This window comes from Ixodes scapularis, unplaced genomic scaffold (assembly GCF_016920785.2).
Source record: "Ixodes scapularis isolate PalLabHiFi unplaced genomic scaffold, ASM1692078v2 PGA_scaffold5__190_contigs__length_132052651, whole genome shotgun sequence".
NCBI lineage: Eukaryota > Metazoa > Arthropoda > Arachnida > Ixodida > Ixodidae > Ixodes > Ixodes scapularis.
Window position 1 is genome coordinate 50,674,091 of NW_024609880.1, and position 18,567 is coordinate 50,692,657.

Sequence of the window (18,567 nt, forward strand, 5' to 3'; positions counted from 1 at the left end):
TGCTGCCGTTAGATAAGACTGAGTTTGCATGCTCTGCACGAGTTTGGCAAGTACTGTGCACTACGCAACACCGACATTGGCGCTTTTGCGCATCATACTTTGAAGGGGTGTTGGCGAACATCAAATTTTACCACTTAGTTTACTGCCCTAAATCGGTGCTTTTCACCGCATTAGTGGTTTTTGTAACAGTCTATCGATTTTAAGATGCAAATCCAAAACCGGCAATCGCCTGTTCGCTTTATCAGTGTTGTGCCATATACAAGATAGGAGTGCAGGACCGTAGCCTGATTAAAAATATTGTGCTCAGGAACTTTGTAACTGCAAACAAATACAAATATGGAGGAGAGGACACTGACAAGCATGTCTCCTTCATGTTTATAAATGTCCTCGGCGTCATATGCACGAACTAGCCATACAACGAGTCTTGTTAAAAATATTGTCGCGTGTTGCCGTTAGGATACATCGTCGAGCAGGAACGGATACTTATACCAGAAGTCTTTCTGGATCATGTCCACATGCATAGAGGTCAACTTTGTGCACTTCTGCTTCCCGGGCTTCTTGCCGCCTTCGGCCGGTGCTGTCTCGTCGGGCACTGGCTCCCGAACGATGACCGTGCCCTTCCGATAGAGCGGCGACAGGTTGTTGTAGTTGATTCCGAACTCCTGGAACAGTATCTCGTTCTTGTCGGAAGACAGCGTCCCTCGAAGCCTCTCCTCGGCCTGCTTGGGCGAGAGCCCGCCGCTCTGAACCAGGGACCAGAACACCGTGTTGTAGAGGTTGTTGATGTGGCAGTCCGCCTGCCGCCAGCTCAAGTAGTCCACGAGGTTCTTGTCGCTGGGGTACAGCACGACACGGCCGTCGAAGGACGGCGGGTAGCGCATCGAGTCCGGGAAGTATTCGGGCCAGTGGAAGACGTACGCGGAGGTGAACAAGCTAGACACGCTAGTCATCAGTTTGCTCGCTCGTCGGTTGTACACGAGCGAGTCTTTTCGGAACACGAAGCTGTACTCGTCGCTCTGGCCGTACGAGAGGCAGATGTCTTTGAACTCGTCCATCACGCGCTCGGCACAGCGCGACATCAGGTCGAGCGCGCGCTTGTCGTTGGGTTTCTCGAAGTTATGCGCGTCGGAGAAGCGGTGGAAGGCTTTGCCGTCGACGCGGACGACGAGCCAGCAGTTCGGGAGGCACCTGTCGTCTTGTTCGAACTGCCGGACGTACTCGAACTTGCTTTTGGCCATCTTCGGCACGTGCGGCCAGGTGGCGAGCTTGACTGCAAGTAAGTTTCGCGCGGAATACAGAGGCTTCGATGTGCGCTTTATCAGAACGCAGACGTGTGTTCGCATAGTGTGCGTTATGACATTATGCGAAAATGTTCAACTGTTTGAACAATGAGTAATACCAGTAATACTATCCGATCGGCCACGCAAGCAAAACATCGCATCAACTATAGTGCTCTAGCATCAACCGCATCAACGCAGCAGCAGCCGCCGCCCAAAGTTTTGTGCAACTAACTCCGTACGGCCAAATTCAGCGTAACAATTTTTTAAGCGAAAAACGAAAATACACAACATGTTTGTCATTTATATTTATTGACTTGTAATAATTTATTTATTGTGAATTTATTTATCTGCTTTAGTTATTGTTAATACTTTATCGACATCTGGTGCGGCTTATCTGAAAGCTTGAAATGGTAACTTGAGTAGAAAGCCTGCAGTCAGATTTATTTCGATTTTGCGTAAGTCTACGCGACTTTTCAGAAAACTTTATGCGGTATAATTATTTCTTTGTTTAGAACAAATTGAAGTCCCATGAAGTAGGGAAATCAGTTTCACTTCACGTATCAGGGACGCTTTTTTTGCGGAACTTTTGCAAACTCCGAAATTTCAGAACTACCGAAATAGTCAATACCTTAGCAGCTAAATTTTGGCTGGTTTCTCTTTTTTTGTTGTTGTTGTTTATGTCATCGCTGCAAATCCTTTGTAAAGCGCAACACTAGCAAAGCAAGTTCAAAGTCGGTCACGGCAGTGGGGGATATTTAGCATAGGGGCTACTACAATGCGCGAGTGCTAGCCTGGCTAGGCCTGCCAGAACAGTTGTTTACTGATGTCGGTGGCAAGGAATTACATTCGAAAGGTCGCCTAGGGCTTTCTCCGTGAATGTGTGCGCTCATCTGAGTTCACGCCGTGTCCTGAACGCACGACAAGCATGAAACCCGCGAAGAAGGACACCAAAATGCGTATCCGAGCGTTTCCCGTGAGTACCAATCTCTGCTTTCGTCCCGTCGGAACCTAGGCCTAACTGGGATTTGCAGAAGAAAACTGCGGGCTCTTTAATCCGGGCGTTTTCGATGGGCACGCAATCCTCGCTTTTGATCGACGCCGCTACGAACTAGCGAACGTTTGGTTCGCTGAGGTACTTTTGAAATTCCACAAAGGTCCTGCAGTTTTGAGGGGACTCGTCTAAAGATGGAATGTGTCTGTCGGGAGGGGATACAGTGCCAGAAACATTTGATAATAGACGGTAGTTAATGTGTACACCACGTAACACTGCTACACTTGAAATGGGTAGTAACCGCCCCAACTACTGCATTTGACGTCGCCTGTCTTCGAAAGGGATGCTCGAGACGCTGTGCATTATTTCGTTGTTTGCCATTTTTGTTTTATAGTTTCACTTCGCCTCAATCTTGTGAGTAAACGAGAGAAAAAAAAAAGGACCTCATGAATTTGGTATTACCATCGTATTGGTGTCCAAGATGTTTAAAGATCCGTGAAGTGAATAAATGATGTCGGACGTCAGTAAATCATGTCCATGTATGCACTTTCGCGAAGCGTTATTTGTGCCTTGCCTGAATGTGTCTGGGATTGCTGTGCATTTGTAATAGTCGAGCGTCCGACTTCAACGCTTCGAAAAAGATCGAGGACGTTTGGAATATTCCGAGAATGTCTACATGGGCAGGTGTAAACAAGTGTTCAGTACTTAATTATTCGGTAACAGTTGTATACATTTCAACCATTAATTAGCCACTTTACGACAACACTTCGTACGTTACCCGAGTAAGGCACATATCACTCTACTGGGTATTTTCACCTCATTTCTCTAATTAGGTAAACATGTAAACAAGTGTTCACAACTTGATTACTCTGGAAGAGTTTTATGTGTCTCAAAGACTTTGTGGCACAACAATGCTTTATGTATTCTAAAAAAAAATGAATGCATGCATCATTTTCTGAGGTTTGCCGAAAAGCATCTGGTTTATCTTGCTAGTCACTACCTAAATCAGAACCATTTTTGGGTTTAGTTGAGCTATCTGTGCTGATTGACATGACTTCTTGCCTATCATTGAACGAAGTCTGCAACAGTTGCAACTTTGTAACTTCTCGTGTTAAAAATTGTGGTTTCAGATTGCATGAAATGTTGGGACATTTTTTCGTTCCTGTAAAAACTGCGGTCGCAAGTGTGTGGCTTGATCTACCAGTATTTCGTCATTTGCACGCATTGTCACACAAGTCGGACGCTAATAGCCACTCACTCTCTCCGGTACCTGTGACGGCATTGTACACTATGTGTGAATTGGAGTACACATGTTGTGTAGTTTTTCGCGAGCACATTGGCACGTCGAACAAATTGATCAAAAGCTATCATTTCGGCCGTTCAATTTCAAGCCCAAGAGTGGACTGTAATCTTAATTCATCACCATGCTGTACCATATGGTTGTTGGTAGACACAATAAATAAATAAATAAATCACATACGGGCAAACATTACTGATACTCTACGAGGACCTGTACTTTTTAGTACAGTTCTTGAAGAGCATGGGCATATCTTCGTCTCCGTGCATTACCAGTCTAGATGTAGGATGGTTATGAAAACTGCCGGCAGAAGTAGTTCTATAGTCTTTCTCTAAAAAAACACTTGAAAACTAAAAAAATAAATCCTGCTCAATTAAAAAAAAAAAGAACAATGGAATATATGGGACAAAAAGCTGATGTGTGTACATCATAAGGAATGCCACATGATTGTTTTGTGATCTCTAAGAAAATGTTCAAGGGGCTCAATTAAAAAAAAAAGAACAATAGAATATATGGGAAGAAAAGCTAATGTGTTCATCATAGGGAAAGTCACATGATTGTTTTGTGATCTCTAAGTAATCTCTATGAAACAAAAATGTTCAGGGAAGTGAAATTTTATTGGCTGCTTGTGCATATATGAAGGGCATTCTCTGGGCATGGCTGCTTCTCCAGTTACTGTTTAAACTGCGTGTCTGTCTCGTTGTGGGGGATTTGTGTGTTTTATTCTTAATAAATCAGTAAAATGTGAACTTGGAGAAGACTTCTGTGGTATCACCCAGGACTATGAAGTGCTTTCTGTAAAAACAGATAACACTGTCATAAGTGTGCTTTACCGACTTCAAGATGACCATACTGAAGACTTTTTTTGTTTGTTTTGTGAGCGGTATTTACACGTTAATGAGAATCATTATGACTCAATCTTGGGTGGTGGTTTTAATATTTATATGCTGAAAGATGTCCAAATGTGCAATGAATATTTTAATTGAAACAAATGGATGTGTCAGTGATATTAAATCTCCTACTAGAATCACATGCGTAGTGAAACAATGATCTACCTTTTTATTATGAACATGCTGCCTCATCCAATTAAAGCCGGGATGCTATGCTATAAATGATCACCTTTCAATATTCCTGTGTTGAAACAGAAAGCCATATAAAAAACGTAAAAATAATAAAACATTTGTTGTTAAAAAAATATAAATTTAAGCTTGACATTTCAGAAATAAATTAGGATCCAATACTTAAAGGGACACTAACACCCCCCCCTTCCCCCCCCCCCCCCCCCCCCCCCAAAAAAAAAAAATTAATTTTTTGCCTGGCGATTTATAAATGGTGTCAGAAGGCTACCCAATCAATATTTTGCGACAGCATCCCATTTATTTTTAATAAGGTAAAAAAAATTTGATTTCAGTGAAAATATACCTATTACTAAATTATCTAAGCATCGAGGGGAAGGCTGAAAGAGTAATTCTATGCTTTGCACGCACTATCCTTCCCCGTATAAAAGATTCAAATCAAATGAACATAAGGCTTTGGTGAACACACGTGCAAGATAAAATTTGTTTTAGTCTTTTGCTTTTGAACAGCTACTTCTACAGATGCCAGCATGTGCAGCGCATGTAACTATACTCGTAGCATGCACCTCGTTGCTTGGGAGATTTAGCATAAGGTCTATTGGGACGCTGTCTGCTTCTGCGTGCTATCAATATTTGGCCAATTGAGTTGAGGCAATCCACTCAAATATTCCAAAGACGTTGCCATGCCTACAATCACCGCATTCATTTAGGCTGAGGAATGGCCACAATCGAAAGACTATCTAAAAAAAGTGCAGCGAGGTCATTGCTCGCGCTTTGCGATTTAAGTGAGGTAAGGCAAAGCGAAAGCCTCCAAAACCATTAATTGCTGACTAACGCACCCGTTATTGCAGCTACTACAACATATTAGTTCCAAAGCGAGCGACGCTCTCTCACAGGGGCACCGCCATGTTTCCCCGCCATCCTTCTTACTCTACCAGTCAAATGACCTAAAATTCCCCCTCGGATGTATATCCAATTAACTTTTTATCGTGGTTAAAGTGAACCGGCTTCGAGCAAACGGGCCCAGGAAACAACTTGAATTGCAAAACTCTTAGCGGTGACAGTATGGTTGCTCAAACTAGTAGTTTGATGAACCTGCCATTTGAACATGTAAATTTTCTTTCAAGAATTGTGTATGTAGCTCTCACTTCGTTCGTTTGTACAAGTGAGTACAATCCACTTTTTAGTTTCAAAAATGTAGACTCTCTAAATTAAAGGGGCCCTGCAAGGACTTTTTTACTGGTTTTTAATTTGCACCAAACCTGAGTGCACTGAACGTAGTAACTTAACGAAACTTTTCTTTTCGAATTCTCTCGAATTTCACTGTATTTTAAAAGTTATAGGCAAATTAAAATTACAAAAACAAGCAAAAAATATCCTCCTTCATGACATCCTTGGTTGCTTGAGTGGCCGTGAACTAGAGAAGGGGTAGTGAGCTCAGCGAGCGGTCACGGCTGCCGCTCTCCGTGTCGACGGCTCAAGAGGGCGTTACTAAAGCATATTCTGGCTAGGCTGTATAAAGCGGGCAGCCAGGGTGGCTCGCATTGCATTTGCTGCGCGATTAAACACTAATTCGGCATGACACTTTATTGGCCACAAACGACAGCAAACACAGGGTAAAGATCAGATCAGAATAGGAGCCCCTTCGCGCTGCCATAACGCCAAAAGGCCAAACCGCCAGCCAAAGCTGCTCGCCAAAGGTTTTGGGAATGCTCGGAACCGGTCAAATCCTCCAGTCCGTACGATCACAGCGCCGTCGCATAGATCCGGGACCTTTCCGCGCTCGCCGTTCATTGGTGCCTGATCCCACTATCCCTTTCTAGTATGCCGAAAGTAATCCCTGGAGAAGGGGAACAAGAGGGACAAAGGACAAACATAAATCTCCAAACACAGCTAGGTGACTGGTGAGCGACCGAAAAAATCCGCCTGGTCCGGGTATCGAACCCGGGACCTCGCCGCCTTTTTTACCGCTTGGTGGCGAGTATGTCGACAGGTCATTTCTTGTTTCTGTACTTTCTAAACTGCATTTGTTTCTTTTCTGATCGAAAATAGTGAACAAAAACTACTTTTATAAATAATGGAAACGGTTTGCGCTGCTCATATTTTGTATTTCGACGAAAAAGCAGCTTTCAGCGGCTCTAACCACTAGTAAGCCCGGGATCTAAGACGTCACATAATGCACGCTTTCGGCACCGCGGGTCGCCCCCGTAGGTGGAGGAGGTTTCCGCGTTGTGCGGTTAAAATATGACGTACTGATATTTAGTTACTCTCTCCGTGCCCGCTGGCTTGCCCAAACCCCAAGAGACGTGGAAACCGCAAAAAAGGTAGACGCTTAAATATGATTGCAGGGCCCCTTTAAGCTATAAAGAGGAACGCACTCCCTAAACTAAAAGGTCAGCTGAACTAAAAGGTCAGCTGACCTTTTAGTTCAGCTGCTGCTCTCGTACCGACAAGACCCCACCCTTTTATGGCTGGAACCTCTGACAACTTTTGAATGATTACTTTGAGAATAAGGGGTTAGTATCTCTCCCAAATTGCACTTGAATTGAAATCTTCTTCACCTACCTTGTCCATGTAAGTTGATGTTGTGGGTGCAGCAAAGGAGGATGGTAGAGCAACAATGCCTGCTATCGGCCCATAGGAAACCACTGTGTAAATGTGCCGATTAAACGGAAATAATGTTGAAATTTTCTGTCTTAGTTCAGGGTTGGCCCTGACAAATGTATGCAAAGAGCCATAAAAAAGAGCAACTCTAAGTGACGAGCCGCAATAACAAGAGATGAGGCAAGATTTTGTTCTTGATTTTTTCTTAAATATTAGTTGGTGGCCACTCCGAATTCCCTTCAGACTCAAAAACCAATTCTTCATTGTTGTTGCATTCATATATTGTGCATCCCGATTTGGGAAACAAGCACATCGAAGTTCGGCTGGAATGATGTTGTCGTAGTCCTGAATAGCTCCTTTAGCTGTTTGTCCAACGGGGTTGCACACAGTTTTCGGTTCACTGCCTTTAATGTTAAGAGGCGCACCTTACAGGAGTGTAGTGGCACGAGGCATAGCCTCTGAAAACGCGCATTCTATAACTATTTTGATCTTGCAGGGAAGGCAAGGGCAGGAGGGGAGGGGAGGGGTTCGCTCTTCAGGGTGCTGGAAGAGCTGCACTTGGACCAGTGAAGAGCCGAAGTTTGTCCACACCGTTGTGGCCAAACCGCAACTTTTTTTTTTTTTTGTAGTTTTAGCAACGAGAATTGTGTTCACCCTTGCACTACGGGGCACTACAACACAACACTATGAGCAGTGTTATTTGTTAATAGGCGCGAAAGTGCTCAATTTGCATACTGCTTCCTCAACATTTTAACAGTTCATAAATGCCTCGATTATTGTATAGCATTATTAACATTTAAAGGGGCACTGACACATCAAAATCATATTTTATTTTACTATCCGAAACGATTGAAAACGATGCCTGGACATTACCCTCAAAATTTGAAACTTGGGAATTCAGTATTTCTGAATTAAAAAAACAATTTCCAAATGCCGAATTTGAAGTTCTCGCGCGATCCGCGCCAGTGCAGTGAGTCTAATTTTGCGGTCTCCTGCGACTTGACTTTCTTTCGGACCTCCGCTCCACGCTGTGAAGCTAAGCGCCGTTGCTACCGCGGCCCGAAGCGAGGAGGAGGCGAGCAGGCGGGATAGAAGGGATAGAAGGGTGCCGGCGCGGGAAGAAAACCGGTTTCGTCCCCGACTCGCCGATAATCCTCTGCTCGAGCGCCGCCAAGTTTTCCGAGGGAGCATACAAATCCAGGAAGCGACATCACACCGAAATCTTATTTTCGGTATTTCAAAAAGAAAGGCCGTAGTGCGTTCGCAATTGCGTTAAAAAACATGTTTTACGATTGCCGTTATTAAATGTTATAGAAAGGTCGCCTACAAAGCTTCTAAATTTCCTGATTTTTGACGTCACCGATCAAAAGAAGCAAGGAGGTGAGCGCGGGAAATATAAACGCCAAAAATAAAGAGGCGCGCGCGCGCGGAAGAAAATTTTTTTTTGCGATGCGGTTTTTTTTGCGTGTTTATGACCACAACTTGCATCGTTTTAGACAATAAAAAAGAATACGACCTTTGGGGTGTCAGTGCCCCTTTAAGTTCATCACCAATCGGATAACATTCTCTTTAGTTAGTTTTACTCATGAAGATGTCACGTATCCTCTACGTTCACATTCCCAAGCGTCACTGTCTGTACCATACATACAAACTAATTATGGCGCATTCACCATCATTTACATTGCTACTAAAATGTGGAACTCTCTACCACGCAGCCTAACTGCCAAGTTATAATTCTATATCTTTAAACAAGCCATACCTGCACAAGAACTCCCTACCACACAGCCTAACTGCCATTTCTTTTTTCCTTGACTTTCTGCCTTTTCTTCTCTCTCTTTTCAGTTGGTTTTACATTTTGATTATGTACATACCACAATCATGTTTCTTTTTTTTTTTCTCTTTAATTTTTTTTCCTTTTATATATAATGATGCCAACCTGATCGGTGACTAACCCTTTATTACCAAGGGGTCCCTTCTACAGTTTTTGAAAAAAGTGTAATTATCTAACATCTTGTTTACAAAAAAAAACACATTTTAACTTGACTGAAACCTTTTTCAGTTCTTTTCTTTTATGGTTTATTTGTGACATTGGCCTTAGGAAAGCCACCAGAAGGCACTAAGTTACCAAAATCATTTTCTAGAACTGAAGGTATCCCTAAACATCTTTGGCACTATGCAATGTCATGTCCTCTCTGTCAGCATGATATTTTGTGGGAATTGCTTCCAACTAGAGGCTGGTTCACACATTTATGTTTGAGGTAACGATTGCATTACAACCGCTTTGGGCTCCTTACAACGGAAAACATGCCGATACCATCTATCAGTTAGCAGTGTCCTACTTCCGGTCTGTGTACTTTCTGAACCAGACCGAAGGTTTTGAAATATTTCCAAGCTCAAATCCAAGCACCGTCTACGAGAAATGGTCGCTCATAACGTCGTCACAATTATTCCAAACCCGTCATGAAAGGACATTGCATAACAGATTTCGAAATTGTACCCTTGTGTTATCTCATCGTAAGCTATTCGCAACTCCAGCACCCTATAGATGGTGGGAAAGTAGTTCCAAGGTGGCGGAAGAGACAGGAGGGGGGGGGGGGGGGGGGGAGGGGAAGGGTAGGGGTAGGGGTAGGGGTAGGGGTAGGGATAGGGATAGGGATAGGGGTAGGGGTAGGGGTAGGTGTAGGGGTAGGGTAGACTTTCCATGCGCCTGTTCGCTGACACTGGACCGTGTGCTTAAATTAATTTATTTGGCCACAAATCAAGGCAGGAGCATATCACAGATGACGGGAGATGTTTACGTGCGTTAGCAAAGCAAGTTTTTTTTTAGGTTGCGGAAACGGTTTACAACTTGTGAGGCTTGCTCGAGGGCAAGCGTGTTTTGGGCGTCGGTCACATCATTGTATGCGGGAAAATATTTTTGTGTTTTCTGAAAATATTGCAGTGTTTGCACTGTGCCTGGTCACCAGTGCTCTAAAACGTGAGCCACGTGGGGGGAACGTCAAGCTCCGGTAGAGCATCATTCACAGTATTGACTTCTCTCTGTCGTCAGAGGTCCACGGATGAGTACACACTGTCGCAGTTTTAGTGCAATGCAACACGTGATCAACGTGCACCTTGGTTACTAATAAATAGATTTAGCATAGCATAACCGCAGGTGAAGCATCGCGACCTACGTGCTGCACCTTTGAAGTATGGTTTTCAGAGCACGCGCCAGGAGCGTTGGCGTGCTACAGTAGCCTGTGGTTATGCTATTGAAGAAATGCGTAATAATGCCATTGGCAGTTTTTGGGGTTATATTTATTGCTTTGCCAAGATAAATATTCAGATATGCTGTGTACTACCATCCGTATACTGTATTATTCGCATCATCGCAACCTGTCTCGCCGAAACTGTCCATTCTAACAACTCACGATCGGCACACAGGCGGGCTTCAAAATGCTACGAGCATTTCTTTATGTGCCTTTGTAACTAGTTGACTGCAGGTATGCATAGGCTGTCTTTTGGAAGTGTGCGGAACAAACTGTCATGTACCTTGTCACGGCCTTTCAGTGCATAAAATGTGAACCGATTCCCGATATCTATCACTCGATGCACCGTTGAGAGAGCAGTTCTCCCATAAACCCTCTGGAAAGAATGACTTTTCGTAGATCGTACACAAGAACTTTGCACTACTAGAGGAATCTTTTGCCATCACATTGAGCAAAGATTGTGATTGCGACTGCAGAACTTGAAGTCCGCATCGTATGCAATCCCTTAAAACCGTCTGATGAAATGAGACATCCCGGTCCCTTTGTGAAACACTATTGCTAAGTGGACCACAACAAACCCTATTTAATGCGCTCGCTTTTTCAATGAAAACTGCATGATGCTCGAACACGCCGACCAGAACAGCAGCAGAAAGGCCAAGAGTCCCTGCCATTGTCTCCGCCGCTGTCCCCGCTCCTCTGGTTCTTCGTTCGTCTGTGATAGGGCAAGTGGCCGGCGGGAGTTGCAAATATCGTAAGCGCCCGTAAGGCAGTCACTCACACTCGAAATGCAAATATCTAAAAAATTGTGTTGCGTGTATGTTTAGACAGCGGAAAGTCAATCGGCTCCAACAGGCGCCTGGAGTCCCCGCCATAGACGGGAACTTTTGCCAGTCAAAGAAACGGCTCCTAGCCCGGGGTATGTAACGTGCATCTACAGTACGCCGCTACTATGTGCTCATCCGAATCGAAACGGACAGGGGTGGGATCAAACCGAAGGTCCCTGGGGTCTGTAGTACGACCCTTCACTCGACATACCCCGAGCTGCAGTGCGTTAACGCGCTCAAAACCGATCCCTATGCAAATATCTGAAGGAGTCTTCATGAACCAGGTGGCCCAACTCACCATTTCATACTCACAGAATTTCTTTTCTTTCTTTTTTTTCTAATGTTCGGCAGTGTAGTTTTAACTGGTGTAGAGTGTTCTAGTTGAACCGGTCCGGCTTGTCGTAACTTGTCGTTTTTTTCTGGCTCGTCCCCCTCCCCCAGATGTCGATGGACGAGAAGTATGTTCAGAACATCTGGGGCCTGCTGCGTAATGCCATCCAAGAGATCCAGAAGAAAAACAACAGCGGACTGAGCTTTGAGGAGCTGTACCGGAATGCCTACACCATGGTGCTCCACAAGCACGGGGAGAGACTCTACACGGGACTGAGGGAAGTGGTGACAGAGCATCTAGTGAGCAAGGTGGGTTCCCTGCTCTCCATTCTTTTTGCTCTTCACTGGAAGACAGCTGATAGGGTGAGCGGGGGGTATGCGGCAACATCTGACGGTTTCGGCTGACGGTAGGTCGTTCCCACGGCCTGGAGCACTGCTGCGGATACCTGCAACGCTCTACACTCTGTTTCATCTTGCAATGGACTGCAGCGGACGCTACAAGCCATTCGTAGCGTCCTCTGCAGTCCATCGTAAAGTAAAGGGGAGTATACAACAGGGTTACACTGGTATACCGAAGTCGGCCAGGCATTTGCTGAGTGTTTCAATATGTTTTGCTTTTCTTTTTACAGCAACAGCTGTTAGTGGCCTGTTCCCTGGTTTTTAGACAGCATGAGCGTGAGCTTACGTGACCTCGCGTCACGGGACCTACAGACAAATTCAGGTTCCCCGCTAAATTCACCGGAAAAATTGTTGTCACGTGACGTATGCACCAATTCAGTTTATCCGCTTTAGTGGAAAAGTTGACGTCGTGGGACCGACCCGCCAATTCAGTTTCCCCATAAAAACTTGGCGGTAAAATTGATGCCACGTGACCTGGTGTTACAGGGTCCAAAGACAAGTTCTGGTTCCCCGCTAAATTTAGCTGAAAAATTTACTTCACGTGACCTATGCACCAATTTAGTTTCCCCGCTAAATTTGGTGCGAAAACACATCATGACCTTAAAATCATTTATTCATCAGTGTATCGATGCTAAGTCAACGCAACACCATTTCAGTGTTGGATCGCCGTATGACGCACGATTGGCGCAGTGTCAATCGATCATCATCGTCATATCGTTAAATAAGCAACACAGCTGTAACTGTGTAAATGCGTCACACATTGTTTTTTTTTAAGAGCAGGTTTTTAAAAGAGGAAAAGGGACTTTAATTTGTACGATCGTTTCTTATAGCTGGACCTGTAAAAGTAGTTCATGCATTCAACAAGGGGAAAAACGTTCCTTCCTCAAGTGCCTCGTAATGTTTTGCACGAGTTCAGGGAAGAGCAGAGCCCTGTATAATGGGAGAGTTTGGCCACTGGGCGAAGTCTGGCGCCCGCTAGAATAAGCAAACTTTACAATCACACAAAATGGAGGATTCTGCTTTTGGCTACCCAACTTACGTGCACTAGTTCAAGTGTGCGGTTAGTAGTTGTTTTATAAACACAATTTCTTGTACTGTGACTCTTTGTTATGCGTGCAATTGGTCACTATATTCAAGCACTGGCCATCCTGTATTGATCTCCAAAAACATAACTTACAAATAAGCTTTATCTCTTTTGGTTTTAAACAAAATCAGGCTTTCTCAAACAAAAATTAATATGGCGAGAGAGCGCAGAGGTTTGTAGCGCCTCTCCTAGATGGCGCCCGTCACGGCACTAAATTTTTGCGGTGGTAATTTTTGAGACTTAATATTCAAAGTATTGAACGTTCACTTTTCACGAAAGAGGAATAAGTTTAAGCTCATATAATTTTAAGAGATCGTAGCAGAAAAGTAAGTTTGAGCTTCTGATTGCATGTGCAGCGCCAAAAACACTTACATTAGCGATAAACACTTTTATTACAATGGTGGGTCACCGCATACCTTGCGTGCCTAATCCAAAGCGGGTTCGAAATTCAATCACACAAAATGGTGGAAACAAGGTGCCACCGCCTGGTTGCCTTATTTCCAGCTGTGGTTGGTGGACCGTCGGTATCTTCAAATGATGGCCAAACTCTTTCAGTATAAAGGGCTCTGAGGAAGTGCAGAACCAAGGCCCTTCCTCGTGCGACGGCGACCTCTGGTGCCTGGGATGGTTTCGAGGTGACCGCCGCCACACTATGCCCGTTGCATAGTGGCCATGCATTGCACGTAAAGGTGTCTTCACGCTGGCACCAACATATAAAAGGCAAACCTCGTGCGGCAGTCTGGAGGCTTTCTTATCTAGCCTCATCTATGCTCGATGCGTGGCGGCGCGTATAGGTGCACATTTTAGTAGGGTTAGCTGGATTGCTGGAGCAGATATACGCTCCGATAAGAGACCGAAATCTAGAAACACGTCCAAAATGGAGCATTTTTATGGAACGCCTTAAAGTGCTGCACTTGCCTTGTAGCTTTCTAAAGTTGTGGATTTAGTGGTTTTCGATGATTCGCATCAAGTTTCTGATTAAAACCATAGTATCTTTAAAATTAATAATTAAAAATGTAATTACTGAAAAGAAATTATTTACCCAATTATACTGAATGCTAATAATTTACCTTAATGGGCCCTTTGGCACAGGCCACTACAGCATCAACCTTTTTTCGGTGCGATGGGTAGTTTTCGCAGGAGTGATTTTACCCGTATTTCCAAAAACGCCCCATATATTTAGTGTCACATTTTATTTTAGAAAAGTCTATTTTGTGCTATGTTGTCAAGGCCAGCCAGCCTTCTTATGGCTGTAGCCCCGCATTGCTGCGAGAGTATGTGCACGTGACATCCTCTTGCATTTGTAAGCGCTGATGCAAGTAGTTTTGACAACGATGGAGCACTGCAGAAATGTAGTGCAAAATAGTTGACACCGAGCATGGTTTGTCCTCTTTTCCACATACACTTTCTAGGTTCTCTCTTGTATAGCGCCAAGTTGCTGGTTGGTGAAACCCTTGCAGCCTTGTGACAAACAAAATGTTTTCAATCAAAGCTTTTCCTTGACAACCAGAATCTTGGTGGATAATTATACATTCCTCGTGTTAATAACTAACAATGTCAATAATTCCTGTTTGCTTTGTTTCAATGCTTACGAGTTTCTAAATTTAAGCTTAGAGATGGGAACGGTCTGGTAACCTTGTTTCGCGTGTCTGTTCTTTCTCAGGTTCGGGCAGATGTCCTAGCCTCCCTGCACAACAACTTTCTGCAGACACTAAATCAGGCGTGGAACGACCACCAGACAAGCATGGTGATGATTCGGGACATCCTCATGTACATGGTGAGCGCATACTGCCACATAACTGTCGTCGTCTTAGGACAACAACAGAAAGTTTGACTTTTTCTTCTGGGAAATAGAGATCGCCAATGTTGCAGAGCCGAATATAGCAAGTTCTCTTAAAGGGTCACACGAGTGAGTTCTGTTTAATTGGGAAATTCCTCAAAATAAAAAGCTACTACAACACAAGATTTGGGAACTAAACCAATGTTTGTGCTACGAAAGCCACTCAGAGTTTACCCAATGCTGGGCTTAAACATAGTGATGGTTTTTGTGAATCGTTATTTACGTAAATGTGTCAGATTATTGAATTCTTATTTTATGGAAAGTATCAGACACCGCTTAAAAAAATGCTGAAAACAAAAACTGGATTACTGTCTTCTCTTTGTGATACAGTAAAATTTATTGTAAGGTCAGTTTTCTAGAAAAAAATATTATATTGATTGCACCAGTATTACATGCATTCTTCAGTAAATTCACGTCTTCTCTATAGCAGTCTTTACCGTAGAGAGCTTCTGCTGTAGGAAGAAATGTCTATAGAGGAACTGGGACATGTGGCATTTAAAGGAACCATGAAATGACCTTTTTACTTTTTCCAGATAACTTTTACATTAAACCGTCAATGTTCACTGAATGCCGAACAGGCATCCGTTTTCGTCTCGGTTTATTAACTTCTACACAAAAAATTAATGAAATATAGACTTTTTCTTTTTCTCCAACTGACCGCAAAACAAGCCGTGACGTACGCTGTTTCCGGAACCGGAAGTTTTCTCGGCAGTAGGAGAATGGGAGCGTTAGCGGCGACGAGTTGGGGTGCGTCGGTAGGTTTTACTGCGCTGATGTCACCGACGTATTTTCTGAATCGACGCCTCTCATCGCCGCATCGCAGCTGAGCGAAATTCAATGAGATACGTTGCGCTACAGGGACAGCATGGGACTAGTCCCATACGCCGGTATGCCTGTTGGGAAGTGCAGCGAGTCTTCCGGTGAAGACTCCAGAAGTCAACCCAACTGTCATTGTTGGTAAAAGGCGGCCCGTGTCAGTCGTTTGCAAAGCGACGTAGATGGAAACAAATTGCCGCGGCGTTTTTCGTGGCCTCTGAGATGCAGAAGCGAGCCGACGTTAAAAAAGATGCATTTGAACTACGAGTGTCAGCAAAAGCCACGTAAATACCTGTTCACACTCGGAGCGGACGCGCGCGTTTGATGGAAGTGCTGTATTCGCGCTGTTGGTAAGCGCTTCGGGACCAATCTTTTACGATTGCAACTCGATACTGACGCGACACTTGGCAAAGAAAGGTTGGACCGGCATTGCACGTATACCTCCCACGAACTGTTATAGCTGGACAGTGACGTGCAGCCTGTCTGAATAAAAATGGCATACCAATAACAAAGTGTACATACCGTGTTACGAAGGTAATCCATACGGCGTTTATCTCAGCTCTATATCACACCAAACAAGAAGATAGAATTGACGAGAGTCCCTTTTCGACGAGTGTTCGTCAACACTGCCTCGGAAAACAAGGGGAAGAGATTGACCTCACCTCTTAATCTAAAATTGAGGTCAGCGATCGAACTATAATACGGGAATTGTCCACAAGGGCGGGCATATTCCATTCAGCACGCCAGCCGGTCGTAGGCAAACGGTCTTGCGACGAAGCAACGCTGCGCCAAGTCGGAGTGCCTGCTAGGCCTATATTCTGAGCAGCTCGCTTCGTCGGAGTCGGTGAATTCGTGGCGGTTGTCGCTTTTCACGGGTGTTTGTGGATCCAGCGTTCTTGTTCGTCGTGGTCTGTTTTCAGTACTTTTTTTCTTGCTGCTTGAAGTCGGCACGCGCGAGAAGAACTCATAGAAAAATAAACGTTCAGTCAGTCAGAGTTTTGAGAGGAAGGAAATCGAAGGAAATAACTGTTCGTCGGTCGTCGCGACCCAAGTAACTGAAGTCTGCCCTGCCCTACTGCGCACGCGCAGTAGTTGCTTTGTTTACCGCACGATAGATGGCGCTTGACTCTCAGCATTATCAAATTGGGCAATTTTCGCCACACATCTCTAATTATGCTACAAAATGTGGATCTGAATATTATTTAACAAAACTTTTAGGAAACATTCGCCGGCTATTTATTGTTTACGATCGCGGTGCTGGTGAGATAGGCTCTTACCCCATAGGCGACGTGGATTCGGCTGACGTGCTCCGTTTCCGCGGACGCATCGTAGTGAAAAGGCAGCGAGCTTTCGAAGGAAAGAAGGCGCAAAAGAGTCCAGTTTTCTTTTAAAAGTTCTATAGCAAATAATTTTTTTTGGCTCCCTATTTTTGTGTTTTTGTGTTTCTTTTCAAACCTTTTACGACGTGCGGTGGATGAAATTCAATTTTAAAATCATTTCATGGTCCCTTTAATTGTTGCGTGACTCGAAATGTTTTAATAGAGAGTGCTTTGGGGGTTAGCTGCTGGGACACCATCTTAAAAACCTCTTGCATTCCCATTTTTGCAGTCTTCAAATATTTACTACTATGCTTCGTTGAACCGCGACTGATGCTACAAGCCACCGGAGCAAATTCATAGTTGGAGGGTGTCACGTGCCCTTCTAGTTCAGCAGAGCAACGTTCAATGTCGCATGACACGTTCCAGGCTATGGATTGGCTTTGGTCGTTTGTAGCGTCCATTGCAGTCCAATATAAGCCAAAACTGAGTATACACTGTTCACCCTTAGGCTGAGGCAGGACCTGAAGCTACAAGCGCAAGCTAGCCCGCGCTCCTGGCTTTGAGACGTGCATTTTTAGTTTGAGTGCTCATTCTGCGGAAGAACGCTTCAAAGCAGCGTCAGCAACCTCGAGCTCTCGTGCTTTTGGCATGGGCTGCAGTCTCAGCTAAAGGGTAAACGGAGCATAGTGGCACAAAACGATCTTGTAAGGCCCTGCCCAAAGTCGCTGGATGTTTCTGTAGTATCTAATTACACCAGATTGAACCGAAGAATCGAACCAGCCGAGCTTTCCGATTGGCCAGCGTCTGCCACGTCGAAGCCGAGAGAAAGGGAGACGGTCGTGCGAAACGTCTGCACCCCGTGCAGGACCGTGTGTACGTGCAGCAGAACAATGTGGACAATGTGTACAACCTGGGGCTCATCATCTTCCGGGACCAAGTGGTGCGCTACGGCTGCATCCGGGACCACCTGCGGGACACCCTGCTGGGCATGGTGATGAGCGAGCGGCGTGGGGAAGTGGTCGACAGGTGAGCACCTCCTTTCTATACTCGAATCGCCCCTTGTTTCTTTGCTGTTGTGGTGCAGGTGGCGTAGCATGTATCGAAAGCCACGCTCTCCACCGTTTACATTTGGTCAGGGCCCGCAGTGCAGCAATTTATAAACTTCGAATGCATTTTGTGTGTGCCTGTTTATGTTTTCACAACATTTTTTTTTATTTTTACGGTGAAGCTGTTAAGGGCTAGTTTCCCGAGGATCATGTCCCCCGCAAATAAATGCTGACTCAAAACTCCGGACAGCTACCGCCATCTATGAGCAACGGCGGCAATGAGACAACCGGCTTGCCAGCCTCGCTCATAGATGGCGGAAACCTTTCCAGCCTTTCCACTCTGGTTTTCATCAGAGTGGGAAGGCTGCATTTCTCTAGGCGTCATCGTAGATGTCGTCTTCCAGGCTGTCCTA

The 18,567-nt window shown here is 44.7% G+C and overlaps 2 protein-coding genes across 2 annotated transcripts in view; one reads left to right on the plus strand and one right to left on the minus strand.

Annotated features, from left to right (window-relative positions):
• Positions 1 to 125: 125 nt before the first annotated feature.
• On the minus strand, positions 126 to 1,503 carry LOC8025600 (probable tRNA(His) guanylyltransferase). The gene has a single exon (XM_029971941.4). It carries the CDS (start codon positions 1,341 to 1,343, stop codon positions 453 to 455), a length of 891 nt encoding a protein of 296 aa, XP_029827801.2. The 5' UTR covers positions 1,344 to 1,503; the 3' UTR covers positions 126 to 452.
• A 173-nt stretch (positions 1,504 to 1,676) lies between these two features.
• LOC8025599 (cullin-3) overlaps positions 1,677 to 18,567 on the plus strand; it is a 33,560-nt gene continuing 16,669 nt past the window's right edge. The window contains exons 1-4 of the mRNA XM_029971945.4: positions 1,677 to 2,253; positions 11,762 to 11,959; positions 14,797 to 14,910; positions 17,974 to 18,134. Of these exons, the coding sequence (XP_029827805.1) occupies positions 2,206 to 2,253; positions 11,762 to 11,959; positions 14,797 to 14,910; positions 17,974 to 18,134 (521 nt within the window). The 5' untranslated portion in view covers positions 1,677 to 2,205. The remainder of the gene's footprint in view (positions 2,254 to 11,761; positions 11,960 to 14,796; positions 14,911 to 17,973; positions 18,135 to 18,567) is intronic.